General features: G+C 41.5%; 1 protein-coding gene across 8 annotated transcripts in view; it reads left to right on the top strand.

Annotated features, from left to right (window-relative positions):
• MYO18A (myosin XVIIIA) overlaps positions 1-26,077 on the top strand; it is a 380,371-nt gene that overhangs the window by 351,554 nt on the left and 2,740 nt on the right. For 5 of the 8 annotated variants that reach the window (XM_085879337.1, XM_085879342.1, XM_085879338.1 and 2 more), the window contains one exon: positions 3,906-4,025. The exons of 1 other annotated variant lie outside the window; for it this stretch is intronic. In XM_085879337.1, the coding sequence (XP_085735463.1) occupies positions 3,906-4,025 (120 nt within the window). Of the gene's footprint in view, positions 1-3,905; positions 4,026-22,050; positions 22,171-26,077 lie in introns of all 8 variants that reach the window. 2 more of the 8 variants (XR_015057662.1, XM_085879339.1) reach the window with 2 other exon arrangements.

Genomic DNA, 26,077 nt, shown 5'->3' with positions numbered 1-26,077 from the left:
TCTCTTGAAACAATCCTCTTTCACCCAGATTGCCACACCTCCTCCCCTTTTCTCTTTTTCTTTCACACCTATAAACCTTGTAGCTTTGAATTCCTGTCCTCCAGTTAGATTGCTCACTGCAACCATGTCTCGCTTTGAGCAACTGTCATACCCATCGCCATCCATCCAAGCTTCCAACTCTTCCATCCTTCCATTCAAGCTCCTGGCATTCGAGTGCACACTTTAAACCTTTCCCTTCCATTATCCACCATCTTCTGCTCCAACTCTCCAACCTCATCCTCAGTTTCTAGTCGAAAAAAAAAAAGTTCCACTATATTTATCACTCGTGGGCCCGTTGGTGCATTGGACCAAGTTTTCATTGGTTTTCATGGTCTTGTAACATACATGCCTGATGTAATGAATGAAATGAAACTTTCACGAAGCCCAGATGTACTTCGGCAAGGGTGTGGATTATACGTTCGTTATAATTATTTCCAAATGATCCTACTATTCTTGTGGTTTAATATTATCAGTGTTAATTAATATATGCTTTGTTTTAATGTTATCATTGTTTTTGTTATCTATTTTGTAATTTGAATGCCATGCCTTGGAAGGCCATATTAAGCTGCTCGAAACACCTTAACATGGTGTGTGTTTAAAACATGGGAATTTTTTTGGCTTCTTTGTAGTTAATTAGCATAATCAACTCAGGAGATCGTGATGATCATTTCGGTGTATCACACTCCACGTCAAAAAGCTGCAGTAGAACTCCACCAAAACATGACACACACACACACACACACACACACACACACACACACACACACACACACACACACACACACACACACACACACACGTCGTCCATTTATAGGAGAAGAACCACCCTGCGAGTCTCGCCGCTCCCTTCTATTAAACACCCCCACGCTGCCACCTGACCACATAAACTCACTGACCACACACACACTTTATTCAAAATGTTTAATAAAAGAAAGGTTAAACACAAAGCTGTGGTTCTTGCTTATGCAGGCCTGTCACGATACAACTTGCTGCTACATACCTTGTAAAACAGTGGATAAAGATGTTGGGAGAAGTGGAATGAGAAAAATAAAAGGCCCTTCCTCTTTGTATCGGATTCGGATCCACAGAGGTTGATTCTCTGTCTATTGTGTAAATTCCATTTACCATTCACGGCTGTCACCTTTTCCGGGCAAGGGGTGGCCGGGAGGGAAGGCGGATGATGGGACACTGAAAAGATGAGGACGCCAGTGGTGGAAGGATAATAGGATGAAAAAAGTCCAAATATATTCTTTCATTTCCCTTGCAACCGCACAGCCAAGCCAACAGGTGAATCCACCATTGGTTCCAGAGTGTAAGTGTCAATTGCATTTTTACCGGTTTTTGCTGGCCTCCATGAACCCAAAACGCGGTGCATTGGTGTCAGGAGTTGGGTGTACAGGAAGAGGGGCAGGGGCCAGAGGTTAAGTGAAGAGCATTTTGTATAGAGTCTTAACCTCTCAAAAAAAAAAAAATATATATATATATATATATATATAATATATATATATATATATATACACAGAGGCCACAGTGACAACTTGTAGCTTGGGGAAATTGATGTGAAAAGGTTGTCGTGGTCGGCTCAAGACATGTTCGCTTTTTGAATGTAATGAAACTGGATGCATCCTTAATGATTGGCTCTTGTTTCTGTACACACTGCGGCACACGTAAAGTATTAGGGCTATGTAATGAAAAAATATATGAAGAAACCATATTGGTCTCCGAACAATTTCCATCAGATACCGCAAAGACTTTTGTTGGTCCAACGGCGCCACTTATTGAATTTAAGGCACGTATTTTTCATGGAATTTTCATTAAGGTGTATTTTGAGACCTCAGGGAGTGAAGCAACATCGATTTAAATTGCAAACTAATTTCCAACATCTCTTTTGTGGAATGATGCACAGATGGTTGAATGAGCTTTGGTGAATAGGGTCTCTGACTTGACTACAAATTGCAGTGCATTGTGGGAGGGCCTGGTTTTATGTGGGGGCAGGGGTGACTGGAAGCAAACAAACAAACAAACAGCAACAAATTCAATGTCACTCGAGCTTCGGAATTGAATGCTGTTTGTGATGAGATACCCACATTTCAGGAAGATGTCACTATAATCTGATTTACAAAAGAAACCTCTTGGATGCCAAATTGAGGCCTTGACCACTGCAGAGATGAGGTTCTGAGCTCTGAAGCCTTATTGGTTGAGTGAGGCAGTAATCCCCCTTCCCTTCTACCCAACCCCTAACTTTTCACTTTGCCTTATCTTGTACAATCATGGTCATTTCAGTGCGTAATAGCATTGGAGAGGCCATGCAAGGGATTCCAATTAGAATAATGACACATTTGAACATGACAAATGACCCACAAATATGCGACTTGTCTTCATTAATTCAAATTCCTACTTGGAAAAGATTAACAGTTCCACTGTTTGCACATAGGCGATATAGAATGATCGAGAGATGGATGTTGTTTTCATTTTGACAAGGATTTCTCATATGCATGCAAATATCTTCGTTTTAATTCTGTTGCATTATTACTTAGAACCAAATCTTTTCAACATTGCTAATCCAAATAAATGAATTGTACTATTTTGAGAATCAGTTTCTCGCGTCCTTTGATGAAGACAATGAGAAATTTTGAAGCATCTCATTGTTGAATTTTTTAACGGATGTCCCTTTCTGATAAATAATGTGGTGTTTGACACAAACGTTCAAATCAAGACTATGCCGTGTATTCCGAAGCTATTGGCAGAGTTTAAGAGTCAAGGCGGTCAGGTGGGTTGTGTATTTCACACAAATTAATTTCTTTCAGACACGAGATTGTCATAAAATTTTATTTCGAGCTCTTGATGAAACATGATGTTAGAAACGACTGCAAATCTTCTTGCATTTTCCACCTGAAGATATTTTGATTCGCAAATGCCCGAAAGCTGGGTTCCTTTTCCTTCAGTGAGCTCTTTCACGGTCAAAACACTTAGGAGTACTGTAAATGGGTTGGCACGTCACGAAAATTCGTGAATGTACAGCGAGTGTGATTTCAATGCAAATGTCGGCCTCAATTGCAATTTTTTTTGTCGAAATTCACGTCTTTCCTGAATTGCATTGAGGATTTTCGATTGACCGTGCGAGTTTAAGGTAAATCGTGCCCTTTAGTGAATTCCAACAGGCACAAAAAGCCTACGAATCATCCAGGTGAATGCTTGTCTGACAACTGCTTGTACAATCATACCGTTCTGGCGTGGATTGAAGACTGAAATATAAATTCGTCATTTTGTTCCAGCCCGTTGAATCCCTTTGTGAAATTGAAAAATAATTTTGATTATTTTTCAATCAGCCATTTTCAGTTTACTCGAATGATGGAACAATACTTTTCCAGGTATTGATTGCTCATTTTTCTCGATCAATAGTGCATATGATGAATACTCGTCTTTGTGAAGGTTCATGATGACCTGCATCAGCGGACAAGTTAAACAATGGATTTTATCAACCCAAGAGTCAATAAGAGTATGTTTACCACTATGGGAAACATGGCGTGGCTGACATTTTCTTTGATAAAAGACTAACATTCAACGTCAGCAGCACCATGCTTTCTACAGTGGTTAACATACTGTTTTTGGCTTTCAGTTACTAAAATTCAATTGCATACATTCACTGGACAATATTTTTCAAGGTGATGTTCAATCCCTGATGGTTTTCTGCTGGAACATTAAAGAGTAAAAGACTCGGCATAACAAACTCACCAATCTCGTGTGACCCCCCTGGTTTAAAATATTTAAAGAGAGATGTACAGCGTTTCTTTTCTCAAAAGTATTTTTTTTCTTCACTTCCCCATCCCCACACCCTTCCATCTACCCCCTTCCTCTCCACCAAGTGAGGAATTTGAAAGTGATTCTGACGGTGATGGTGTCCTCAGAGAAAGAAGCACGTGGCGGAGTACAAACCGCTGGAGTGGAGATCCTTGCCTTCTTGGGACAACGTATGCCTCAAAAATGTGTGTGTGTGTGTGTGTGTGTGTGTGTGTGTGTGTGTGTGTGTGTGTGTGTGTGTGTGTGTGTGTGTGTGTGTGTGTGTGTGTGTGTGTGTGTGTGTGTGTGTGTGTGTGTGTGTGTGTGTGTGTGTGTGTGTGTGTGTCCAGACGTGGGTTTCAGTAGGTGGAATGGTTGCCATCCTAGGTCTCAGTGTTTTCTGTGCGTGCTTGCATGCCTGCGTGTGTATGTGTGTGTGTTTTTTAAAAGCAAATTGTAAATGGTACATGAAAGCATAATTTATCAGGTTTTGTTAATGTTGTTGTTTGTGCTGTTGTAAGCCTGGTGTTGGCTGAACGGTTAAGGTGGCTGGCTTAAGATATTAGGGTATTGAGTTTGAGCCACTGTTTTTTAACCATTGAATTAACACCAGGTGGGGTTGACTCAGCTGTCTTCCTTCCGAGGTTGGAAAAAAATTAGTATCATTGTACTGGTAATAGAGGGCTCTGCATCAGCGGCACAGCTGCACCCCCAGAAAATGATGCATCCAGCAGCAGCGATTGCTGTTGTTAAATCTGCATTTCCTCTGAGTTTCTCGACAAGTTGACATTTTTTCATGAGGAAATTTATACATCAGTAGTGAAGTCGACCACCACAATTGCAGCATTTGTTTCCCGAAGTACAATAAAATATTTCACATATCATCTTGTACCACCAAGACTAGGCTCTCTGCCGCTATGCGTCGATGTACGACGGTTCTGAATGATGTCTTCCCCCACAAGTGAATCGGCAGACATAGACCAATTACTTCGCCACCTCATTGGTCTCATTTGGACTGCATTTTATGAGGCTATGTAAAACTGCTGATAACTCATTGAAACCACATTCTTTGGATGAACTTAAGGTTATGATCACAAATGCAGCAATGCCAACCCTCCCGATTTCATCGGGAGGCTTCCGAAAATTCACACAAACTCCCGCCCTTACGATCACTATCCTTATCCTCCCGAAATTTTGATATTTTTGCACTGTTCACTAATCAGAATGTACTAGTATGAGAATTGAATGAAAAGCATCGTCTGCTACGTATAGCATGTGGTAACTCCATAACGTTCGCTGCTACCAAATTGTACGTAAAAAAATGCAAATTCAAATGAGGAGCAGCGAAACATTGGGTCTGGATCTCGCTTATGCGATCATGCACTGAGATTTAGTGCATGCGGTATGTGTGCAATACAGTGCATGCGGTATGTATGCACAGTGTATATGCATGCGATACGCTCACTGCATGCAGCTGGGCCCCGTACCAGCCCGGCGGTCGCGACCACCGTGCGGTGTTTAACAGCCGCTAGAGTTCTACGAGTCGCGCTGCAGCTGTGGAACATCGACTTCGAAGTTACCGATGCTTCAAGCCCTCGATGTTGATTACGAAATGGCAGAAAAGAAGCTTACGAAGACCAAGAAATGGTCTCAGAAGTACAAGACCGAATACAGTCTCCAATACCCGTGTATTCGAAAGTCTGAAAGAGGAATTCATCATGCGTATTGTACAGTATGCAGCGTTGATATTTCAGTTGAGCACGGAGGTCGCGATGATATTCGGAAGCACTTGGAAGCAAACGGCACACAGACATTGCAAAGGAGAGATCTTCGAGCACGAGTACCGGTACACTTCTGAATTATTTCACCAAACAAGGGACAAGCGAGGAAGAGGATGTTACTCGAGCGGAACTTCTCTTTAGTGGATTTATTGTGGAACATAACTTGCCCATATCAGTCTCAGATCATGCTGGACCTCTATTTCAAAAGATGTTTCCAGATTCAAAAGTTGCTTCAAAGTATGGATGTGCAAGAACAAAAACTTGCAAGAATGTGCAAGATGTGCAAAAACAAAAAAAAAAAAAAACAAGAACAAAAAGCAAGAAAAAAAAAAGAAAGAAAAAAAAAAAAAAGAACAAGAACAAAGAAGAAAAAAAGAACACTGGTCAACAATTTTTTACTTTCTGAATGTTGTCTAGATTTCTACAAGTGAATTAGGGTATTCTGGCACTGCTGAATCAGGAAATGGCATCCGTTTCTCTCCATCAGGTCAGGTTTTTGTGCTAAGTTGATTTGAAAAAAATCAGATCTTGTGACAAAAATCAATTACATTTTTGTGGCATTATCAGCTGATTTTTGTCAACACATATCATCCTAAACATGTTTTTAAGAAAAAAAATGTTTTGCCAACAACATTTATTGATTACATGATAGAAACATCGATTACTGTCATCTGAATGGTGGGCATTGATAAAGGTAAGTACAAGTAAATTGCATGTTGCGTCACCACTGTTCAAACTTCAGGGCTTGAACTTCCATTTCTTCGAACTCCTGGAATGTTCAGCGGCAGGGAGGTCTCTCTTCAGATTCCAACAGTAGTCAGCCATCATGACTGCGTCCCAGCGACCCTGATACCTGGTCTCCATCTCCTTCATGTCCTGATGGAATCTCTCCCCTGCTCGTCACTCATTGAACCCAGGTTCTCAGGAAACCGGTTCATATGTGAAAATAGGTAGTGCATCTTGATGCTCATGTTGCAGTCCAGGTTTCTGAAAGCAGTCAGCATGTTGTTGACAAGTTCTGCGTAGTTTCTGGCCTTATTGTTGCCAAGAAAGTTCTTCACTACCAAAACAAATGTATTCCACGCTTCCAGTTCCACTTCGTTCATTGAGTTTTTGAACTCTGGATCTCTGATGAGCTGACGGATCTGAGAACCATCAAAGATGCCAGCTTTCAACTTCTCCATGGTCAATCCTGGAAAAGCCTGGCACAAGTAAGTGAAGCAGTCACCATCTTTGTCCAGAGCCTTGGTGAACTGCTTGATTGCCGAGCTTGATGTGCAGCGGTGGGAAGAGTATTCTGTCTCTGTCCACCAGAGGGTCGTTGATGACGTTTCTTTCTTTGCATGGCACCAATTCCCCGCACAGGCCAGTCCTTCTTCGTGTAATGCTGAGCACGGTCCCTACTATCCCACATGCACAGAAAACATGGGTACTTGGTGAAGCCAGACTGTTGTCCCAACAAAAAGTTCACCATCTTCAGGTCAACACAAATAAACCACTTATGCTGATCATAACCAATTTTCTCCAGCACGTACTTCACCGCTTCATACTCTCCTTCAGTGTAGTCGAGTGAGCGATGGGTACAGAGGCAAACTGGTTGCCGTTGTGTAGCAGAACACATTTCAGTGATCGCTTGCTGCTGTCAATGAACAGTCTCCAATCTTTGGGTTCGTACTGTGGCACTCCAAGCTTGAGCAGAAGCGCATGTCATAAATTGGCGCATGTAGGTATTGTACATTCTTCAGAGTTCGTTATTTCAAGAAATACAACTTTTTTGTATCACATTATTACAAAATCTGCCCCATTAACTTTAGTTTTGATCCACGAACTTTATGCTTTGCCTCACCAATTTTTGGAAGATTTTGAGGTTTTATGACTTCAAACTGATCCCTTTTCGACATAATCACCTAGAACTATCGTACCTGAATACTTCTGTCATTAAAATAATTATTTCCAATCAAAACAATTATTTGACATGACATTTTACCCCACCAACTTCTTCTAAAATGCTCCACACATGCGTACATGTGAACAAATATGTAAAAAACGACATGTGGCCATATCTCAAAAACTTGACCTGATTGAACAAAACTAATGTGAGTTTTGGATTCAGCCGCATCAGATTCGTCCTAAATCAGCTTAAAAAATGCAGACAACAAAATTTGTTGTTGACCAGTGTAATTGGTGAGTTGTCAAATGTTACTGCTTCATCTATTGCCGATATTGCTAGACTAGCTCCATTTAGCCTAGCTACAGACGGTAGCAATGACAGTGGTGAGGCCCAGCTATATCCTGTCCTGATTTCGTACTATGACAACAGTGCTGGGATTGTGAAGCAAGGTTTGCTAAGTTTGCCTGCGTGCAAACAAGATTCCACTGGAGAAAACATTTTCAAACTGCTTGATCATGAGTTCAGTGACAGGAAAATTCCGTGGGGAAATTGTGTTTCCTTTTGTGCTGATAATGCCTCTGTCATGGTGGGCAAGCACAAAGGAGTCGCTGCTTATATCCACAAACAAAATCCAGAGTGCTACATCATGGGATGCCCTTGCCATATGATGCACAATACGGCCAAGAAGGCGGCTCAGGCCTTCCCCATTGAATTAGATGACTTTCTCATCGATATTTACAACTACTTGGACAAAAGTAGTAAACGCGTCAAAGGAGTGAAAGCACTGCAAGAACTCTGTGATGCCCCGACACACAAGATTCTGAAGCATGTCGCAACAAGGTGGCTGTCCCTTGGTCAGTGCCTAGACAGGCTGATTGAACAGTGGGAGCCACTTCGCCTCTTCTTCAAAGAAGAAGTACGAAGAAAATGCAACCAACTGTAGCCAAGACTCTAACAACGAGCAAGAAGGACGGCACTGTATCTACTGCCAGTACTGGCACTGCAGGATCAAGCACTAGTGGAGCAGCATTCACCACTACCACTGCAGTATCTGCTGCGAAGAAGACAGCAGGGACAGCACCAAAACCAATGCTGAGAGCAGGTAGCATCACCGGCCCTTCATCACGTTCATCTACAAAGCAGATCCCTTCAGAGTCGAGAAAGACTGTGATAGTCCCATCTACAGGCAAAGAAGGACCCAAGTTAAGTTCTGCTTTTGCCAAATCACTTGATAGAAGCTCAGCAAAACCTTCGAATCAGAGGTCTTCTTCCTTGGCTGCACCTACCTCAAGCTCTCTCCTCAAACGTAAAAGTTGATCTGGTACTACGAGTCTGACCTCTTTTGCTGGCAGTAAACGGAAGTGTGATCTCCCTGCGGCTTAGTGTACTACGAGTTCTATAACTAAAAGCGCATCTTCCTCAAACACTGTGCAGGAATCTAGAGAAAACGTGTCAACAGGATGTTCTTGTCTCCACAAACAAAACTCTATTGTTTCTTCCTTCGATATGCTAACAAGCTTTTTGAGAAGGGGAATCTTCTGCTCCAAAGAGACGAATCCTGTATTCATCTCCTGATCTTGGTCTTCTGGTCTTCTGAATTGAATGGTCTTCTGAAAGATATCTTCGTACGGTTTTTGAAACCATCGGTGTCATCGGTTGCTCTGGTAAATGTACCCTTCTCTGACAGAAATCATCAGAAGAATGATGAGGACCTCATGATTGGGAACGATGCCAAACTGTATATAAGGGAACAAAGGAGTCTCAAGAAATCCACCTTCACTCTGAGTGAGTCAGACATCCAAGGTTTCTTCAGTGCAGTTCGCTCATATTATGTGAAAGCCTGCAATTACATCTTCAAAACCTGGCCGCTAGATGATGAATTAGCCAAGCATGCTCAGGTGCTGGATGTTAAGCTACACCAAGAAGTGGGGTTTGACTGTGTGGAGTTTTTCATCAAGAAATTCCCCTGTCTGTTCAGTGGCGGTGATAGTGACATAGACAGTCTTGAGAGTGAATTCGCCCACTACCAGGCAGACGCCTCCATAGCTACAATTGCTACTGAGACAGTGAGAGTGGATGAGCAGTGGCATCGGATTTCACAGCTCACAGATCCCTGCACTGGTGCCAAGAAGTATCCTAATTTGAGCAAAGTGATGAAGGGAATCTTGGTCATTCCTCATTCGAACGCATCATGTGAGCGGGCACTCAGTCTTGTACGGAAGAATCATACTGAATTTCGTCCCAATTTGAGTGTCAAAACCCTGGAAGCTCTCTTAATTGAAAAACTAGCTCATAGCACCCCTTGCTACCAGAGAGAATACAGCAAAGACATAATCAGAAGGGCTAAAAGAGCCACACAGCTGTCACTCAGCAAAGCTGCCATGGAAAAAGCAAGCAGCAGTAGTACCAGCCAGTAAGGTAAGAAAAATATTGCTTCTTTTGTGCTTTTTGTTAATCTTTGATTGTCCCCTAACTTACTAATATTAACATACATGTAACATTAAAAAGTGCACAATTTTCCCCTTTTTTTGTTCAAAAAGTGGGAATTCTTAACATGTTAAATGCTCCAAAATAGGGCTCAGAGGGCACTAGAGAGCGTCTAGAACCCCAGAGCTTCCAGGGCCCTAAGGCGGGCCATGGACCCCGGCGCAAGGGTCGAGCGCTCCGCGCTCGAGATGTGCGCTTGGCGCACATAATTTTGTGTCGGTTGAAAATCCTCCCTAATTCTGATTTCCAAAAGTTGGCATCTCTGCAAATGCAATTAATGAAACTAGGAACACCTGCTACCTTCCACAGCTGCCTGGGGAGGAGGTGGGGGAGGATGAGTGGGATAGCGTGAGAGGTGGAACAAAGATACTTTATGCCATGGTTAATGACCCCCCCCCTTATCTGCAGCATGTTTGCATTACATGAGATTGGGGATCTTTAGCATTCCCCCCAACAGGAGGGTAAGACTGTCTTTGGCATTCCACCTAACGGGTGGGGTTTTATTTTTTCGTATACTCTACCGATCAAAAGTTTTGGAACCGCCATTTTTCCAGTTTTTACTGAAATTTAAGCAGTTTAATGTTTCAATGTACGCTGAAATTAAAGCATAGAACAAATAAACAATTGCAGATAAAAAAGAAATCATGGAATCGTTTTGTTGAACAAAATTTAATCGAGATTTTTGATTCATCTAAGTAGCCACCTTTTGCAGATATAACAGCCGACCATACTCGTGGCATTCTTTCTGCAATGGAAATCAAATATTGTTTGGAAAGATATTCCCAACTGTTGCAGAAGTTCCCACAAATGTGTTGCACTTGTGGGTTGCTTTGCTTTCACCCTTCTGTCCAGTTCATCCCAAACCAGCTCGATGGGGTTTAAGTCTGGAGACTGTGCTGGCCAATCCATGATTTGAAGCCTACCGTCTTGTTCTCTTCCTCTTAGGTAGTTCTGACATAGTCTGGAGGTATGTTTGGGGTAATTTTCTTGTTGTGGGATGTATCTTGCTCAAAGCCAGGAGTTTGAATGACTTGACTTCCTCAAGAGGATTGCTAAGAAAGTCGATGGGTGGGGGGTTGCAAGATGGTCCTTTTGGAGAGAGTGTGAGATTTCTCAGGATTGAAAGACATATTTCATGTGTTTGACAAGCTAGTGATTTTGTCAGTCTGTAGAGAGGGAAAAGGCTGCAGCCTTCCTGTCTGAAGGATGAGGGATGTCATGGCAGAGGGTGGAGTCATCAGCAAATAGATAAAGGGTTTTTCCAGAGTCAGAGATATCATTTTTGAAGATCAGGAAGAGGACTGGGCCCAGAGCACTGCCTTGGGGCACTCCAGCTTCGACAGGGAGAGGAGATGAAAGAATTCTGATGAGAGCGACACATTGGCTACGAGAGTGGAGGAAGTCAGGAAGCCATGTGTGGAGTTGGCTTTGGATGCCATCGGCAGACAGTTTGGAAAGTAAGGCAGGATGCCAGATGGTATCAAAAGCATGTAAGGTGATCTTGAGCATTCCCCTTTACAGGAGAAGGCAATCTTTGGCATTTCTCCCAATAAGAGGGTAAGGTGAAAGTTAGCATCCCCCCCCCCCCAAGAGCAGGGCAAGGCGATTTTTAGCATCCCCCCCCCCCCAAGAGCAGGGCAAGGCGATTTTTAGCATCCCCCCCCCTTCCCACTCAAACAGGAGGGTCAGGTGATCTTTAGAAGCATTAAATCCAGAGCATGTTTTTCTTCACAAGAGAAGAAAGTGTGCTTTGGCATGCACTTCCAAAATATGCCTGGTTTGTTCACATTGAACACTAAATTTTTTGGACAGTTGCCATTTTCAATATTCCGTTTAAATTCTTCAGGAGATTTTCTTGCTGCCCAGGTATCAGCTCTTGTAGATTTGCCACTAATGTGGACGCTGTTCAGATTAAATTGCTGCTTGAAGTTATAAAACCAACGTTGGCTTGCCATGAAAGTTTCCATGGAATATCCCTCATTCTCTTGTTCTTTCATATACTCATAAATGCTTTTTGCTTTCTGCATTATGAATGCTTGACTCATTGGTTGGTGCAAACTATACGTTCTGAGGGTTGTCTGCATTTATGCGTGCATTTTTTTATCATTATTTGGCCTTCTACATGAGTTTACGCAATGTTGCGTTTTAAGAGGTTTGCGTTTTAAGAGGTTTGCGTTGAACAATATTGCAATATCCAAAGTATGCTTGCACACAGTTTCCATAATACTCACTCACAGATGCAATAGCTCAACAGACACAATCTTCAAAACAACAAAAACGACTGCAATGACAACAAAAAACCCCTTAACTTTTTCACATTTTCTTGTGTTACAGCCTGAATTTCAAATTAATGAAATATATGTTTTATCAACAATCCACACAAAATACCCCATAATTACAAAGTGAAAACATGTTTTTAGAAATTTTACAAATCAATTGAAAATGAAATACAAAAATTTAATTTACATAGGTTTTCAGCCTCCTGAGCCAATACTTTGAAGAATTACCTTTGGTCATTGTTCTGTTGAAAGGTAAATCTTCACCACAGTCTCAGGTATTTTGCACTCTGAAGCAGGTTCTCCTCAAGGATTTGCCTGTATTTGGCTATATTCAAGGTTCCCTCTATCCTTACAAGTCTCTCAGTCCCTGCTGCTGAAAAGCATCCTCTTTGCATGATGCTGCATCCACCATGCTTCACAGTAGGGATGGTGTTAGATGGGTGATGAGCTGTGTTCGGTTTCCACCAGATGTGCTTTGCATTCAGGCCAAAGAGTTCAATTTTCATCTCATCAGACCACAGAATATTTTGCCTCATGCTCTCAGTCCTTCACGTGCCTTTTTGCAAACTCCAGGCATGCTGTCATGTACCTTTTTCTTCGGAGTGGCTTCTGTCTGGCCACTTTCCCATAAAGCCTTGATTTGTGAAGTGCTGCAGAGACTGTTGCCCTTCTGACAGGTTGTCCCATCTCAGCCAAGGAACTCTATAGTTCTGTCATAGTGGTCATTGGGCTCTTGGTCACCTCCCTCACCAAGGTTCTTCTTGCCCAGTTGCTCAGTTTGGTCAGTCGGCCAGCTCAAGGAAGAATCTGGGTAGTTCCATATTGTTTCCATTTCCTCATGATGGAGTTCACTGTGCTCTTGGGAACTTTCAACATTCTAGAAATTATTTTATACCCTTCCCAAACCTATGCATCTTAACAATTCTATGTCGGAGTTGTATGGACAGTTCCTTTGACTTCTTGGTGGAGTTTCTGCTTTGACATGCATTGTCAGCTGTGGGACCCTATATCGAAAGGTGTGTTTCCTTCTAAATTATCTCCAATCAATTGAATTGGCCACATGTGGACTCCAATCAAGTTGTGGGGACATTTTAAGGATGATCAAAGGAGATTGGATGCACCTGAGCTCTTTTGGGAGTGTCATATCAAAGGGGTTGAATACTTATTGATGCAATACATTTCAGCTTTTCATTTTTAATTAATTTGTAAAAAATTGAAAAAAACCAAAGTATATATTATCAGGTTTTGTATGATTTATCCGGGCAGTAATTAACGGTTAAAAAAAAAATCTGGGCGGTAATTAATGCTCCACCAGACATCTGCCTTCCCTTCCTCTCACCTCACACTGTCTTCCATTCCCCCACCCTCCTCGATCCCCCACCCGTCCTTGCTCCCCCTCTCTCCTCTCTCCCCGCTTTCTCTTCCCTACCCCTCTCTCCTTCTTCCCTCCTCTGCTTCTCCCTCCCCCTTTAGTATACCCATCAGCAAAGTAATGGGTGGTATTTGCTCGTAGCATGATATTTCAAAAATGTATTGGGCCTGTTATGTTCTCGTGGATCAGGCATTGTGGGGCGGAGGTATGCGCTCTTCCGAGTGATGTTTTAGTTTATTATGTAACTAGAAAATACCACCCATTACTTAGCTGATGGGAATTCTAAGATAGGAGGCAGAGAGATGGGGGGTGTAAGACGGAGAGGGGGTGAGAGACCAAAGCTTACCTTTCCGTGTTTTACCACCTGGGGATCTTTGACTGGTCAAAGGTTAAACGTGTCCAACTGGGCGCCTCAACACAGAGCACCATTTTCTGTGTGTTTTGTATTTTACGGTGATGGCCCCGCTTCTCACATAGGTTTCATAGGCTTGAACTGTGTCCTCCTGAACCAGATAGTGCGGATAACCGACTGAAGCACAACACAATGACTGGGGGAGATCACAGGTATGGGAGGGCAGAATGCAGTCATTGTTGCTGTGTTTGCTTCTCGTCTTGCTTTTTTGCTGTTGAGAAGCTTCAGTTGCTCTGGAAGCAGTCATTGCTGCTGTGTTTGCTTCTTGTGTTACTTCTTTATTTTCTGGAGTTTCTGCTGCTCTGGATTTTTGTTATTCCTTGTTTTTTGTCTTCTTTGTGTACTTCTATCTTCCTGTCCTTCTGCCTTTCTTCTTTTTGTATCTTTCTTCTTCTGTCTGGCTCTCCTTCATCCTTTCTTCTTTGTTGTATTTTTTCATTGTTCTTCTGTCTTCCTCCTCCTTCTGCCTTCCTCTTCCTGTACTTCTCTTTCTGCCTTCTTCTCCAGCACTGTTTCTTCTTCAGGACTGAAGATTTCACATCACATTTTATCTCAGTGTATGACTATTTTTTTTAATCCTTGTACAGCTTCAGGATAGACAATGTTACATGTTTCTCCTTGTGGAGCCAAGATGAAAAGGTTTTTGCCAGGGCCAACTCTGGAACAACCAACATAGATTTGACCTTGAGAAAAGCATGGGCTTTGCAGGTTGATGCCAACAACTTTGAGCGATTGTCCTTTTGCCTTGTTGATGCTCATGCCAAAACTCAGGCGGACAGGGAACTGGAGCCTTTTAAATTGAAATGGCAAGTCAGACGGGATGATTGGATGTGTGGAATGAAGACATCCTGTCCTGCTGTATGGCCAGTCATGAATGTGGCTTCAATGACATGTGACATAAGCTTCTTTACAGACAAACATGTTCCATTGCAAAGTGTTGGTGGGTCCAGATTCCTGAGAAGCATAATGGGTGCACCAATCTTGAGCTTCAGATAGTGAGGAGGCACACATGGTGGTTCCAGAGAGTTAAGAAATGATATGGGGTCGTGGACTGCTTCATTTGTGTCTGGTACAGTCAACTGACTTGTACATTTGCACAGTGCCAGGTAACTGAGTAAGAAGGGCTCTGTTTGTGGAATTGGCTGCGTTATTTTTCCGTGCCAAGATGGCTATTTGGCATCACCACTTGTGGTCATGGAAGTTTTGTGCAACGTTTGGAAATACTGCATCTTGTAGTTGTTGAAGTATTGCAACTGTTTTCCCAATGTTGTTCATTTAGATGGTTCAATCTTGATTCTCAGATACCATAGCTCCATTTCCCAGTTTGAGCAGGCTTGCAGCAAACTATACAGCAGATGAATCACCTGTTTGAAGCACTCGCCTGTTAATCATTAGGCTGAGCCGTTGAATGTTGTTCCATATTTTTGAGGATTTGAGGCAGGCCTGCAGTCTCTCAGCTTTGGTTCCATGTGGAGTGATTGGCATTATCTGTTGAAAATCCCAGCCAACTCCAGAGTTACTCCACCCATTCTTCTGTCATTATGTTGAATATCTTGCATGGTTAGATCAAGAGCCTCGAAGGCAGCTTTGTGAGACATTGTACGCTCATCCCAGATAATGCGCCAGCACTCCTGCAGGAGCCTTGCTTTGCCAGTGCCTCTGCCAATGCTTCAAGTTGGTGCTTCCATACTTGCCATATGTAAGGGTAACTTGAAGACTGAGTGAGCTGTTCTTCTTCCTGTCAACAGTGAGGCAGCAATGCCTGATGATGCCACTGCAAGGGCAATCATGTTTCTTTGCTAGATTTTTGCCAAAAGAGGATGGATGAGAAAAGTTTTGCCGGTTCCACCAGAAGCATCCAGAAAGAAAGGGCCACCACTCCCATTGAAAACTGCTTGTGTAATCTTATTGAAGGCTTCTCTTTGGTCTGGAACCATACATGGCTCATTCTCCTGTTTGTATTCAGCAAGCTGTTCCAAGTTGTAGTTGGTCTCTCTCAAAATTTCATTTGTGAGCTCATTGTCATTGTGTCATTGAGGGCCAGGAAGGCCGAACGTTTTGAGGTCACAGCTACCCAAAGCTTTGATCTTGTCTTCAATGATAATGAGAGCTTGATTGAAGATGGCATCACTGTAGTCCAGTTCTAGGTTAGGATTTTGCACTTGTGTGTGATGCAAAATGTCCTCTGCCAGATTCTCCTTGTGGTTGTCCCATAGTTGTTGAGGATTTGGCATAGCGCACGTCTGCAACATGATGGCAAACAGGTTTTGCAGCATTCATAGTGATTGAGTTGCAGCTGCCTCTTCCAGTGTGCTGTTCCAGTGTGTATCATCCTCCAGGAGTCCTCTGACCTGGCAAGCCTGTTTGTAAGTTTCACAGATTGTGGCATCCACTGTTTGCAAGTCCTCAAATGACGTTGGACCTTTGACCTCATGCAGAAGCAATCTCGGGTAAAAGCATTCAAAATTCTTAGGATGGACAGTGTACACACGGCCAAGTGCATCACTGGCTTTGATGCCTGGCTGGTCTGGTACAGTTTGTCCTGCTTTGTGGCGAGCCAACTTCTTGCTGCCAACATTCCATGTGTAGTACTTGGGTATCTGATGATACAACAGTGTCTTAGCAAATTCATCATTCTGGCAGAGATTGAAGAAAGCAGTGAGAGTTGTCTTGTGGGACTTGGGCTTGCTCACATACAGAACACTCTCTGGACATTCTCAAGGTGCACACTGAGATGAACCACAGTGGGATGTCACTCATGAATTGGGAAGTTCAGGATCCTCCAGATGGCTTCCCATTTGCTGCGATGTATCTTCCCATTTCATATTGCCGAACCTCATCATGCACAGTCCCATCCATTGTCAGGCCAAACACAGCCGTGTCAGATCCTTTGTTGACATACTTGCACACACATTTGATGGATTTGACAGAGTGGCAATACTCAACAATGATGTGTGCATTGAATCGTGTGAGGAGTGGACAGTATGGAACAATCCACCTGTTGTCAACTTCAACTTCACAACCACAAACTCTGATGGTTGTTGTGAATCTACCATGTTCTGGTTTTCTCCAACGATACAGTGAGTATCCATCTTGTCCAGTCTGTGTCTCTTTCAGAAGATATTGTGGGAACCTTATTGAGCATTTGTTATCTTTCATGCATGGTGAGTTTGGATTGATGCTTCTACAGGGACCATACACCATCTGTGTTTTGACAGTGCTGAACAGATGTGGATCAATTTCTGGGTCTGGAAGTTCAGCACTGATGAAGTCATCCACTCTGTGTACAGGAAGTTCATCTTGAAGCCAAATCAGCATGTGGGCATGTGGCAGGCCATGCTTTTGCCACTCGATTGTGTTCATGTAGCACTTAGTGGCTCCAAAAATCTTTCCCTTTGTGATGACATTCATCAATGCCTTCATTTTTTGTTGGAATACTGTTGCCAGAAAATCATGGCGATGCTGTGGTTTTTGGCCTGGCATAAGTTCATTAGTCACTTCCTCCCAAGCTGGATTGCAGGTGAAGGTGATTGAGATCATGACGACCACAGTTTCACACACATGTCCTGGCATCCTGGGTGTGCTCATGCATGAAGCGGGAAACACCTGCGAAACTGGAAGGCAAGATGACCAATTGGTCAACATTGGCAGCTTTTCCATAATTGTTCATGACATCCTTGAGGTGAACATAGTTTTCGACTCAGAGTTTTATTTTGGTTCTTTCGAATGAATCTCAGCCTTTCCACCTCAATTTTGGAAAACTGTACATGTCCACAATAAATTGGTGGAAGAGATCTTTGCGACGCAAGATGTGATTGAAATTATCAGCTCTCAGCATCATCCTGTCGGCATAAAAGTCCATGGCAGAAATGTTATTTTCGCTTCGCAGTCCTGTTGCTGGGTTTGTTTGTTTGCAGTTCAAAATGGTGTCCATCATCATCCTGCCAGAAAATTAGTGGATACTGAAGTGCATCATATGATTGGTGTGTCTCAGCAATTCTCTGGAGGGAGTTTCTGAGTTGAAGCACAATGTCTCGCTTGCCATGTTGTTCACCAGCCAGGATGACAGCCACTTCTGATGTGGAGGGTGCATTGAAGTGCCACTCATGCTCCCCAGCCTGATTTTTGTCTGAATGGATGACAATTTTGTACTCCGGTGTCATCTTCTCCATGGCACACTTGAAACTATGAACATAGTTATTTTCCTTGTGGAGCATATCTTGCAACTGCAACACAACTTCCAGCTTGGTTTGAATGACATTGTTGCAGCGTTGTTCAGCCTGCTTTGTATTGTCACCAATGAAGTAGATCTGCAGGAATTTTGGCTCTTCATTTGGTTGGGGCTGTAGACTGCCAATCTGATGATAAACCTGACCCTGCACTTTAAATGTGGGCATGTAGCCAGATTCTCTGATCTCTTTTGTGGTGCTGAAAGATGTTATGTTGAAGGAGGAGTTGTATCTTCTGATGTTGCTTTGGAAATAACTTGCATTTGAAGTGTTGACCATCAACAATGTACAAAAAGGTTCAGGGGGAGCATTCATTTGGGGCAGCTGAACCTTGCCATTATTGCAGCATATCCCTGGAACTTCTCCTGTCCATTTCATCATATCACATTGCCTGCAAGTAATTGGCATTGAGCCAATAACAGCTATTGGATCAGAAGCATAATCCAAGGCTGGATTGTAGGAGAATGCGGACTTATATTTTTTCCCTCCAAGGCTGGTTCCTGGATGCAGCCATTCTTGTTGTTTGCCTCCAGTGTTCTTTCTTGCTCTTCAAAAGTTAAGGCTGCTCTAGATGCAACTTTTGTTGCATTGTTTTCCTCCCATCTTTTTTCTTGCTGTTGAGGAGTTTCAGCTGCTCTGGATGCTGCCATTGTTGCTGCGTTTGCTACTCGTCTTGCTTCTTGCTTTTGAGGAGTTAAGACTGCTCTGGATGCAGCTTTCGCAAGTCGTTTGTTTTTTTTTTTGTCAAGTTTGCTTCTTGTACATTTCTTTCTTTTGGTACGAGCCATCTTCCTGCAAAATAAGGGAGGGAGGCAGGGGGGGAAGGGAAGGCAAGGAAGGGGGGGGAGGAGAGCGATGCCTCACCACATGCCACGATACACTCTGGGAGCGAGGTGCAAGGAGGGATGTGTGTGTATATATATATATATATATATATATATATATATATATATATATATATATATATATATATATATATATATATATATATATATATATATATATATATATATATATATACATATATATATATACATACATACATACATACATACATACATATATATATATATATATATATATATATATATATATATATATATATATATATATATATATATATATATATATATAGTGTTACGGCTGTAGAAATTTGCAGAGCACCATATAGGTCCTTAGATCAGTTATGCCGATAGTTTGTGTTCAGATAGATTTCCCCACCGTTGTCTAATGGAATTTATTCGTGTGGACAGGGCTGTGATCTTTGAGGTAATGTTTTTCTTTTGCTATCGTTATTTTGGACCAACCACCCTTTCAACCACCCCAACCACATCCGCATGTCAACAAACCACGCCATCCTCACCATTTTATCCACAACCGCCAACATCGCCTCACCACCTTCTCCACCCCGCCAACCACCAATCACCTTCTCCACAACCGCCCAACCACACCACCCTCACGACCACCACTACAAACAACCACGCCACATTAACCACAACCTTCACAACCACACAACCGCGTTTCCCTCGGCAATGGTTGCGAGAAACCTGGCATTCATCGGGGGAGAACGGACGACGGCCCCACCCCCAACGAATAACATCTGTGCCAGCCAGCGCAGCAGGAAGAAAACTCAACAAAAGAGTTATAAAGCGATACGACTAGAAGAAGCAAGATGAAACGAACGGAAGGGAAAGAAAGGCCCCGATTCAGGCGAAAAAAACGCCCTCCTTCTGGAAGTTTCCCTTGGGAGCTGGAAGGAGGGTGGGGCGAGAAGCCAGGGGGGATAAAAGCGCGCGCTGAACGCAGCGAAGAGAGAGAGAGAACTGAGTGGAGGTCGTCGAGAAGCGAGGAGAAGCGGGTGGTTGTCGAGTTGGGTCTGCTGAGGGTCAGTCGGTCTGTCTCGGGGACGTGCGTGGTGGAGTTGTGAGCAGTCATTTGGAGCCGCGCTGGAGCCTGGAGGTCTGGGCTCGTGTCGAGAGCCAGTCGGTGGGGAGCTGGAAACGGACCATCGAGGGTCGCCCAAGCAAGTCACTACGAGGGTGGAGGTAACCTGCGGCGGCCTCTTGGAGCTCCTTCGGTCAACCAAGCTCCATGGACAAAAAGACCCTAAGAGGTCCCGTCTACCCCCTTGTCTATGAGGGGGTTTTCCCTTGCTTTTCTTTGTGTGAAAGTTGTGGCGCCGTGTCCCGATAAGTAGAACTGTTGATAAGTGTATATAATAAATAGACGGTAGTAGCTCTTTACCTTGCTCGCGTCTTGTCCCATCCCGCATTCATCACAAATCAACTGCATGCGTGTTTCACCCATTCATTGCATGATTGCATGATTGTATACGTGTAAATAATAAATGTGCTTGTTTAAATGTACCCTGTTCGTTGCGTCCTTTTCCCATTGAAATGCCATATTGCGATCGGAATATAGTTGGTTGTTGAATACCGATAAAATAATAGAATCGGGTCCAATGAGGCCTGGCGATAATACACCGCTCGGTTATCTCAGAACGGAATTAACCACTTAAGCGGTTCGTGTCCAAGCAGGCCTTCGTTGAGGTACGGTCTCTTGGTAGTCTGCCCGCACGAATAATTAGGTATCTCGAAAATTCGGCGATTGACCCTGTCACGCGTGGGTAGAATATTTACTAGGCCGTGGTGTGCGCTTGGAGCACACCCGTGACTGGTTTTCGGCGTTGTTCCGGAAAGTCGCGACTGAATTGTTCGTCCGGTGGGCGTACGGCCGGGATTCGGCTAAAAGCGGTCGTTCGCACGCCGGCGGGCGGAGAATTCGTCTATATATATATATATATATATATATATATATATATATATATATATATATATATATATATATATATATATATATATATATATATATATATATATATATATATATATATATATACACATATATATCTTCTTCTTCTTCTTCTTCTTTCGGCTGCTCCCGTTCGGGGTCACCACAGCGGATCATCCTTATGATCCGCATAGTGATTTGGCACATGTTTTACGCCGGATGCCCTTCCTGACGCAACCCTGGTCGCCTCTTACGACACAGGGATATGGTACACCTATTTTAACCGGGGCATACACCGGGCCAGTATACTGGTACTCATTTCGCCGACCTCGGAAGGATGACAGGCTGAGTCAACCCCCTGGTGTATTAATTCAGTGGCCCAACGGGGCTTGAACTCAGGACCTTTTGGATCCCAAGCCGCTGCCCTAACCACTGCGCCAACACCAGGCTTTATATGTGTGTATGTATATATATATATATATATATATATATATATATATATATATATATACATATATATATATATATATATATATATATATATATATATATATATATATATATATATATATATATATATATATATATATATATATATATATATATATTTATTTCTGAAACTTAAATTTATTTTTTAAACAAGAAATAAATCTGTTGAGTTTGCTATTGTTGCAATTTATGGGAGGTTGACCAAATATTTCTGCTAAAATGCCTGTACTACAAGCACTCAATGATGATGATCCGGATAGACGAGATGAATTTTGCAATTGGTACCTCAATGAATGTGATATCAGTGATGATTTTCAAGATCGAGTTCTCTGGACTGATGAAGCTCAGTTCAAACTGAATGGAAATGTGAATAAACACAACTGTGTTTCTACAGCACACAAAATCCGAAACTGGTAGAAGAAGTACCAATTAACAGTCCTGGTGTTATAGTGTGGGGAGTAATCTCATCATTTGGTATGTTTGGTGCTGTGTTTTTTGAAGAAACCGTTTGGCAGGAAAATTACCTAAAGATGGTAGAAGACAAGGTTGTGCCTGAGTTGGCATGTTTGAATAATTTCAACGAAATCATTTGGATGCAAGATGGTGCACCTCCTCATTAAGGTAGGAATGTGTGAGAATTTCTTGATACCACTTTTTATACATGGATTGGAAGAAGGGGTACAGTTGAGTGGCCTCCAAGATCACCTGATCTAACGCCATGCGATTTCGCAGTTTGGGGATTGATCAAAGACAAAGTTTACAAGACAAAGCCAGGAAGTCTTCAAGAATTGCAAGAAAGAATAACAGCAGAATTTGAGACATTGAAAAATGATGATTCAATAAGAAAAAAAAATTGCCCCTCTGTGTATAAAAGATGCCAACTCTGTTTCGGGGAATAAGGAGGCCATTTTGAAAATTTGCTTTAACTTGATTGATTATTTATATGATGTAAATTTCATTTATTGAAAATATAACTTGATGTCCACTTTATTCAGTTGAAACATGATTGTGTTAATAAAATAGTATTACGGTAAAGTAACTTTTGGGCCACCCTGTATGTATACATACATGTGCATATATATATATATATATATATATATATATAAATATATATATATACATATATATATATATATATATATATATATATGTCTATATATTTATATAGGTATGTAAATATATATGTTTATAAATATGTAAATATATATATATATATATATATATATATATATATATATATATATATATATGTATATATATATATATATATATGTACATATATATATATATATATATATATATATATATATATATATATATATGTACATATATATGCATAGATAAATGTGTATATCTGTATATATATATGTATATATATATATATGTATATATATATATATATATATGTATACTATTATTTTTATTAATATATGTATACTACTATTTTTATTAATATATGTATATTTATGTATGTATTTTATTCATATGTATATATTAATTCATATTAATATACATATCACATATAAATTAATATTACATTATTAATTAATTAATTAATATTACATACATTAATATTACATATAAATCAATATACATATTAATATGTATGTATTAATATATGTATTTTATTATATATGTATATTTTTATTATTATTATGTTTGTTTTTTTGAGGTTGGAATGCTGAGCAGAATCGGGCGAGCTGTCCAATGAATGGGGCAACAGCAGTCCGTCCACACATACACAGTCCAAAAACAAAATAGCTTTTATATATACGTATTAGATTATTCAGCAATATTTAGATTATTGTTTTCAACTAGTTGGAAAATGAGATTGAATGATGGATTATGAAAGATTGTGGTTTTGTTGAATCCTAAAAAAATTGAACTATTGTATTCAAAGTTTATGAATTATGCTTTCATGCACCATTTCTGGTTTTTTATCATGTGTACCTCAAAAGTTAAAAAAGTCCAAAGTTGCACAACGACTTTATGAACACCCTGTGTCTATGTCATGTCATGTCATGTCATGTAATATAATTTGAGACTTGTATGCCTATTTGTTTTTTGACCTCTGTGCACTCTTGAACCAGCTGATGGAATGAGTTGAAACCTGCTGGTTGATTTGGGGTGTGCATGGGGGGTTTTAGGTGGTAAAACAAAGTGCTCGGATTCAGGGTGAGGGGTGGGGAGGAATGTAATTCTCTTTAATGTAAATATGTTTGGCATATCACCACTCCCGTTGGGCGTGGGTATATGGTATTACAAGTCATACTAAAATATGCCACTTCTGTGGAAATTATTCCGTCAATTAGGACGGGCTCTTCACTCCTGCATATAATTTTCTCCACTTTCCTGCAACTTATGTCTGCATCCCCAATATGTGCATGTGGGTTGGTCAAAAAGCTAGATAGAAATTACTTATTCCAATCCATACAATCCTGGATGGGTCGCCACTCTGACACAGGATACTCAAATTGGTCAGTCATCCCAGCAAGCGGATACTCATTTTGCTGACCTCGGAAGGATGACAGGCTGAGTCAACCCTACCTGGTATTAATTCAACAGCCGAGTGGGATTTGAACTCAGGACCCTCGGATCCCAAGACTGCCTCCCCAACCATTAAGCCAACACCCGGCATAAATTACTTATTGCTTTTGTATTATGGACAAAATAATCTCTCTGACGTCTTCCTCACAGCCCAGCTGGGGAAAACATCGTTTTCCAATCAGATAAGGGGCCACCCAAAATTATCGACATTCTCACTGTCCTCCAAAGAGGAGGAAAGGGAAGTGGGGGTGGGGGGGTCGGTTTAAACCTGAAATTAACTGCAAAAAACAACATATCAATATGTGGAGAAAATAAATTTGAACATCTTGCGTCCAGCATGTGCAACATCACTATTACACCAGACCTTGCACTGAGTCTGCATGATCGAAATCACCACGTGCATTATACCGACATGGCATGCCTTGATTCACAGCCAGCCATGCTGAGAGTTCATGGCTGGCCAGTGCTATAGTGGTGCCTCCCTATCATCCTCCCCATGCGTGTGTGTGTGTGTGTGTGTGTACGCATTGCTTTGTGTATACAGTGTTCAATGAGTATGTGCACTCTCTTGAATTTTGACATGACAGTGCGTTTGATCGCTCCCTAAAACGATGCCATGGCTGCTTCGCTATCACTCGTAGATAGGGTGCAGGTTCTTCGTGGACACCAGTGTATAAAACATCATGGCGCCCCACTTTTTTCTGGATTTTGCTCGCAGAGATTATGAAATACATTGCAAAAAACCTGACAGCCGTTTATAAAACCCCATAAATCTCCACGAACATGTCGTCAATGCATGCATTTTGGGAGCGAGAAGGCTTGGTGGCGCAAATCAGGTCAGAATTCACAAACTGAGTAGAAAAAGATGAAGGAAAAGTTAGCGACTCTGTTGACTGGTTTCAATCATATTTGAATTTGTGACATTAAAGATGAAGCTAAAAAAAAAAAAATCAGGGACTGGTACACTGCTACATTTTAAAAAGGCAACGTAAGATTATTTACTGATTACGGTAATTCCAACAACTGTGTGCTGCCCAGAGGTTTGACAAGCCAGAGATACACTTCACATGTACATCATATGGAGCCTGCCCCCAAATGCTGTTATGAGTACTCCTCTAATGCTGACAGTGTTCTTCACACATTGTGTGTCTTATATGGAAAGCATAACAATAAATCGGAGAACTCGCACAGCTGTCCTGTATGCAATGTGAAACTCCGACCCAATGCAAGCTTTTCAAACATTCAAAATCAAAAAAGCCATAAACGCAAGAAAAGGATGGCATTTGAATGTTTAAACCTGTTCAGAGTATCAAGCAGGTTTCTCGTAGCAAAGATCACAAATGACATCAAAATACATCTCTTGTTGTGTATTGTTGCTTAAAAAAAAAAAATACACCTGCCTGATAACATTGGTGACATACAATTGACAAAGGTCTAAATTTTTTTAAACGTTAATAAAAGTATAACACCCCATTGGAGAATAAAACTATTGCCCATGAATGCAAAAAAAAAACATCGGACAGGATAAAATCTTGTTTTGATTATTAATAATAATAATATTAGTAATAGTGTGACTACGTGCTTTTTTCTCTTTTTACTCGAGTCTGATTCCTTCTTTTTTTCTGTGGGGGAGGGGGTGTAAATGTTGGAAAGTATTAATTACTAATGGAGGGGGAGGGGTCTTAAAAAGTACAACTCTTTGGAGTCGTGTGAAAATGTTGATAATTTTGGATGTCCCCTAAATACACTCATACAACTCTTGAAATTAAATAAATATGCTCATGCAATCTATTCTCGACACTTGGCTGAACCATCGAGTTTACCTGGTTAACATTCTCATCTGAATTGATGTCTTGTGATGCTTGGAACCCAGGTGTAAATCCCATATACCTTAAGTATTTGTCCATTGTCTACTTATCATTCACACGAAAGGCCAGTTATTTATACTGTATATGTTCTCCATGTGATGTATGTGCATGCT

This window comes from Eptatretus burgeri, chromosome 4 (genome assembly GCF_056783735.1).
Source record: "Eptatretus burgeri isolate ZD-2024b chromosome 4, Ebu_testis_v1, whole genome shotgun sequence".
Taxonomy (NCBI): Eukaryota; Metazoa; Chordata; class Myxini; order Myxiniformes; family Myxinidae; genus Eptatretus; species Eptatretus burgeri.
This window is presented reverse-complemented; position numbering and strand designations above follow the sequence as displayed.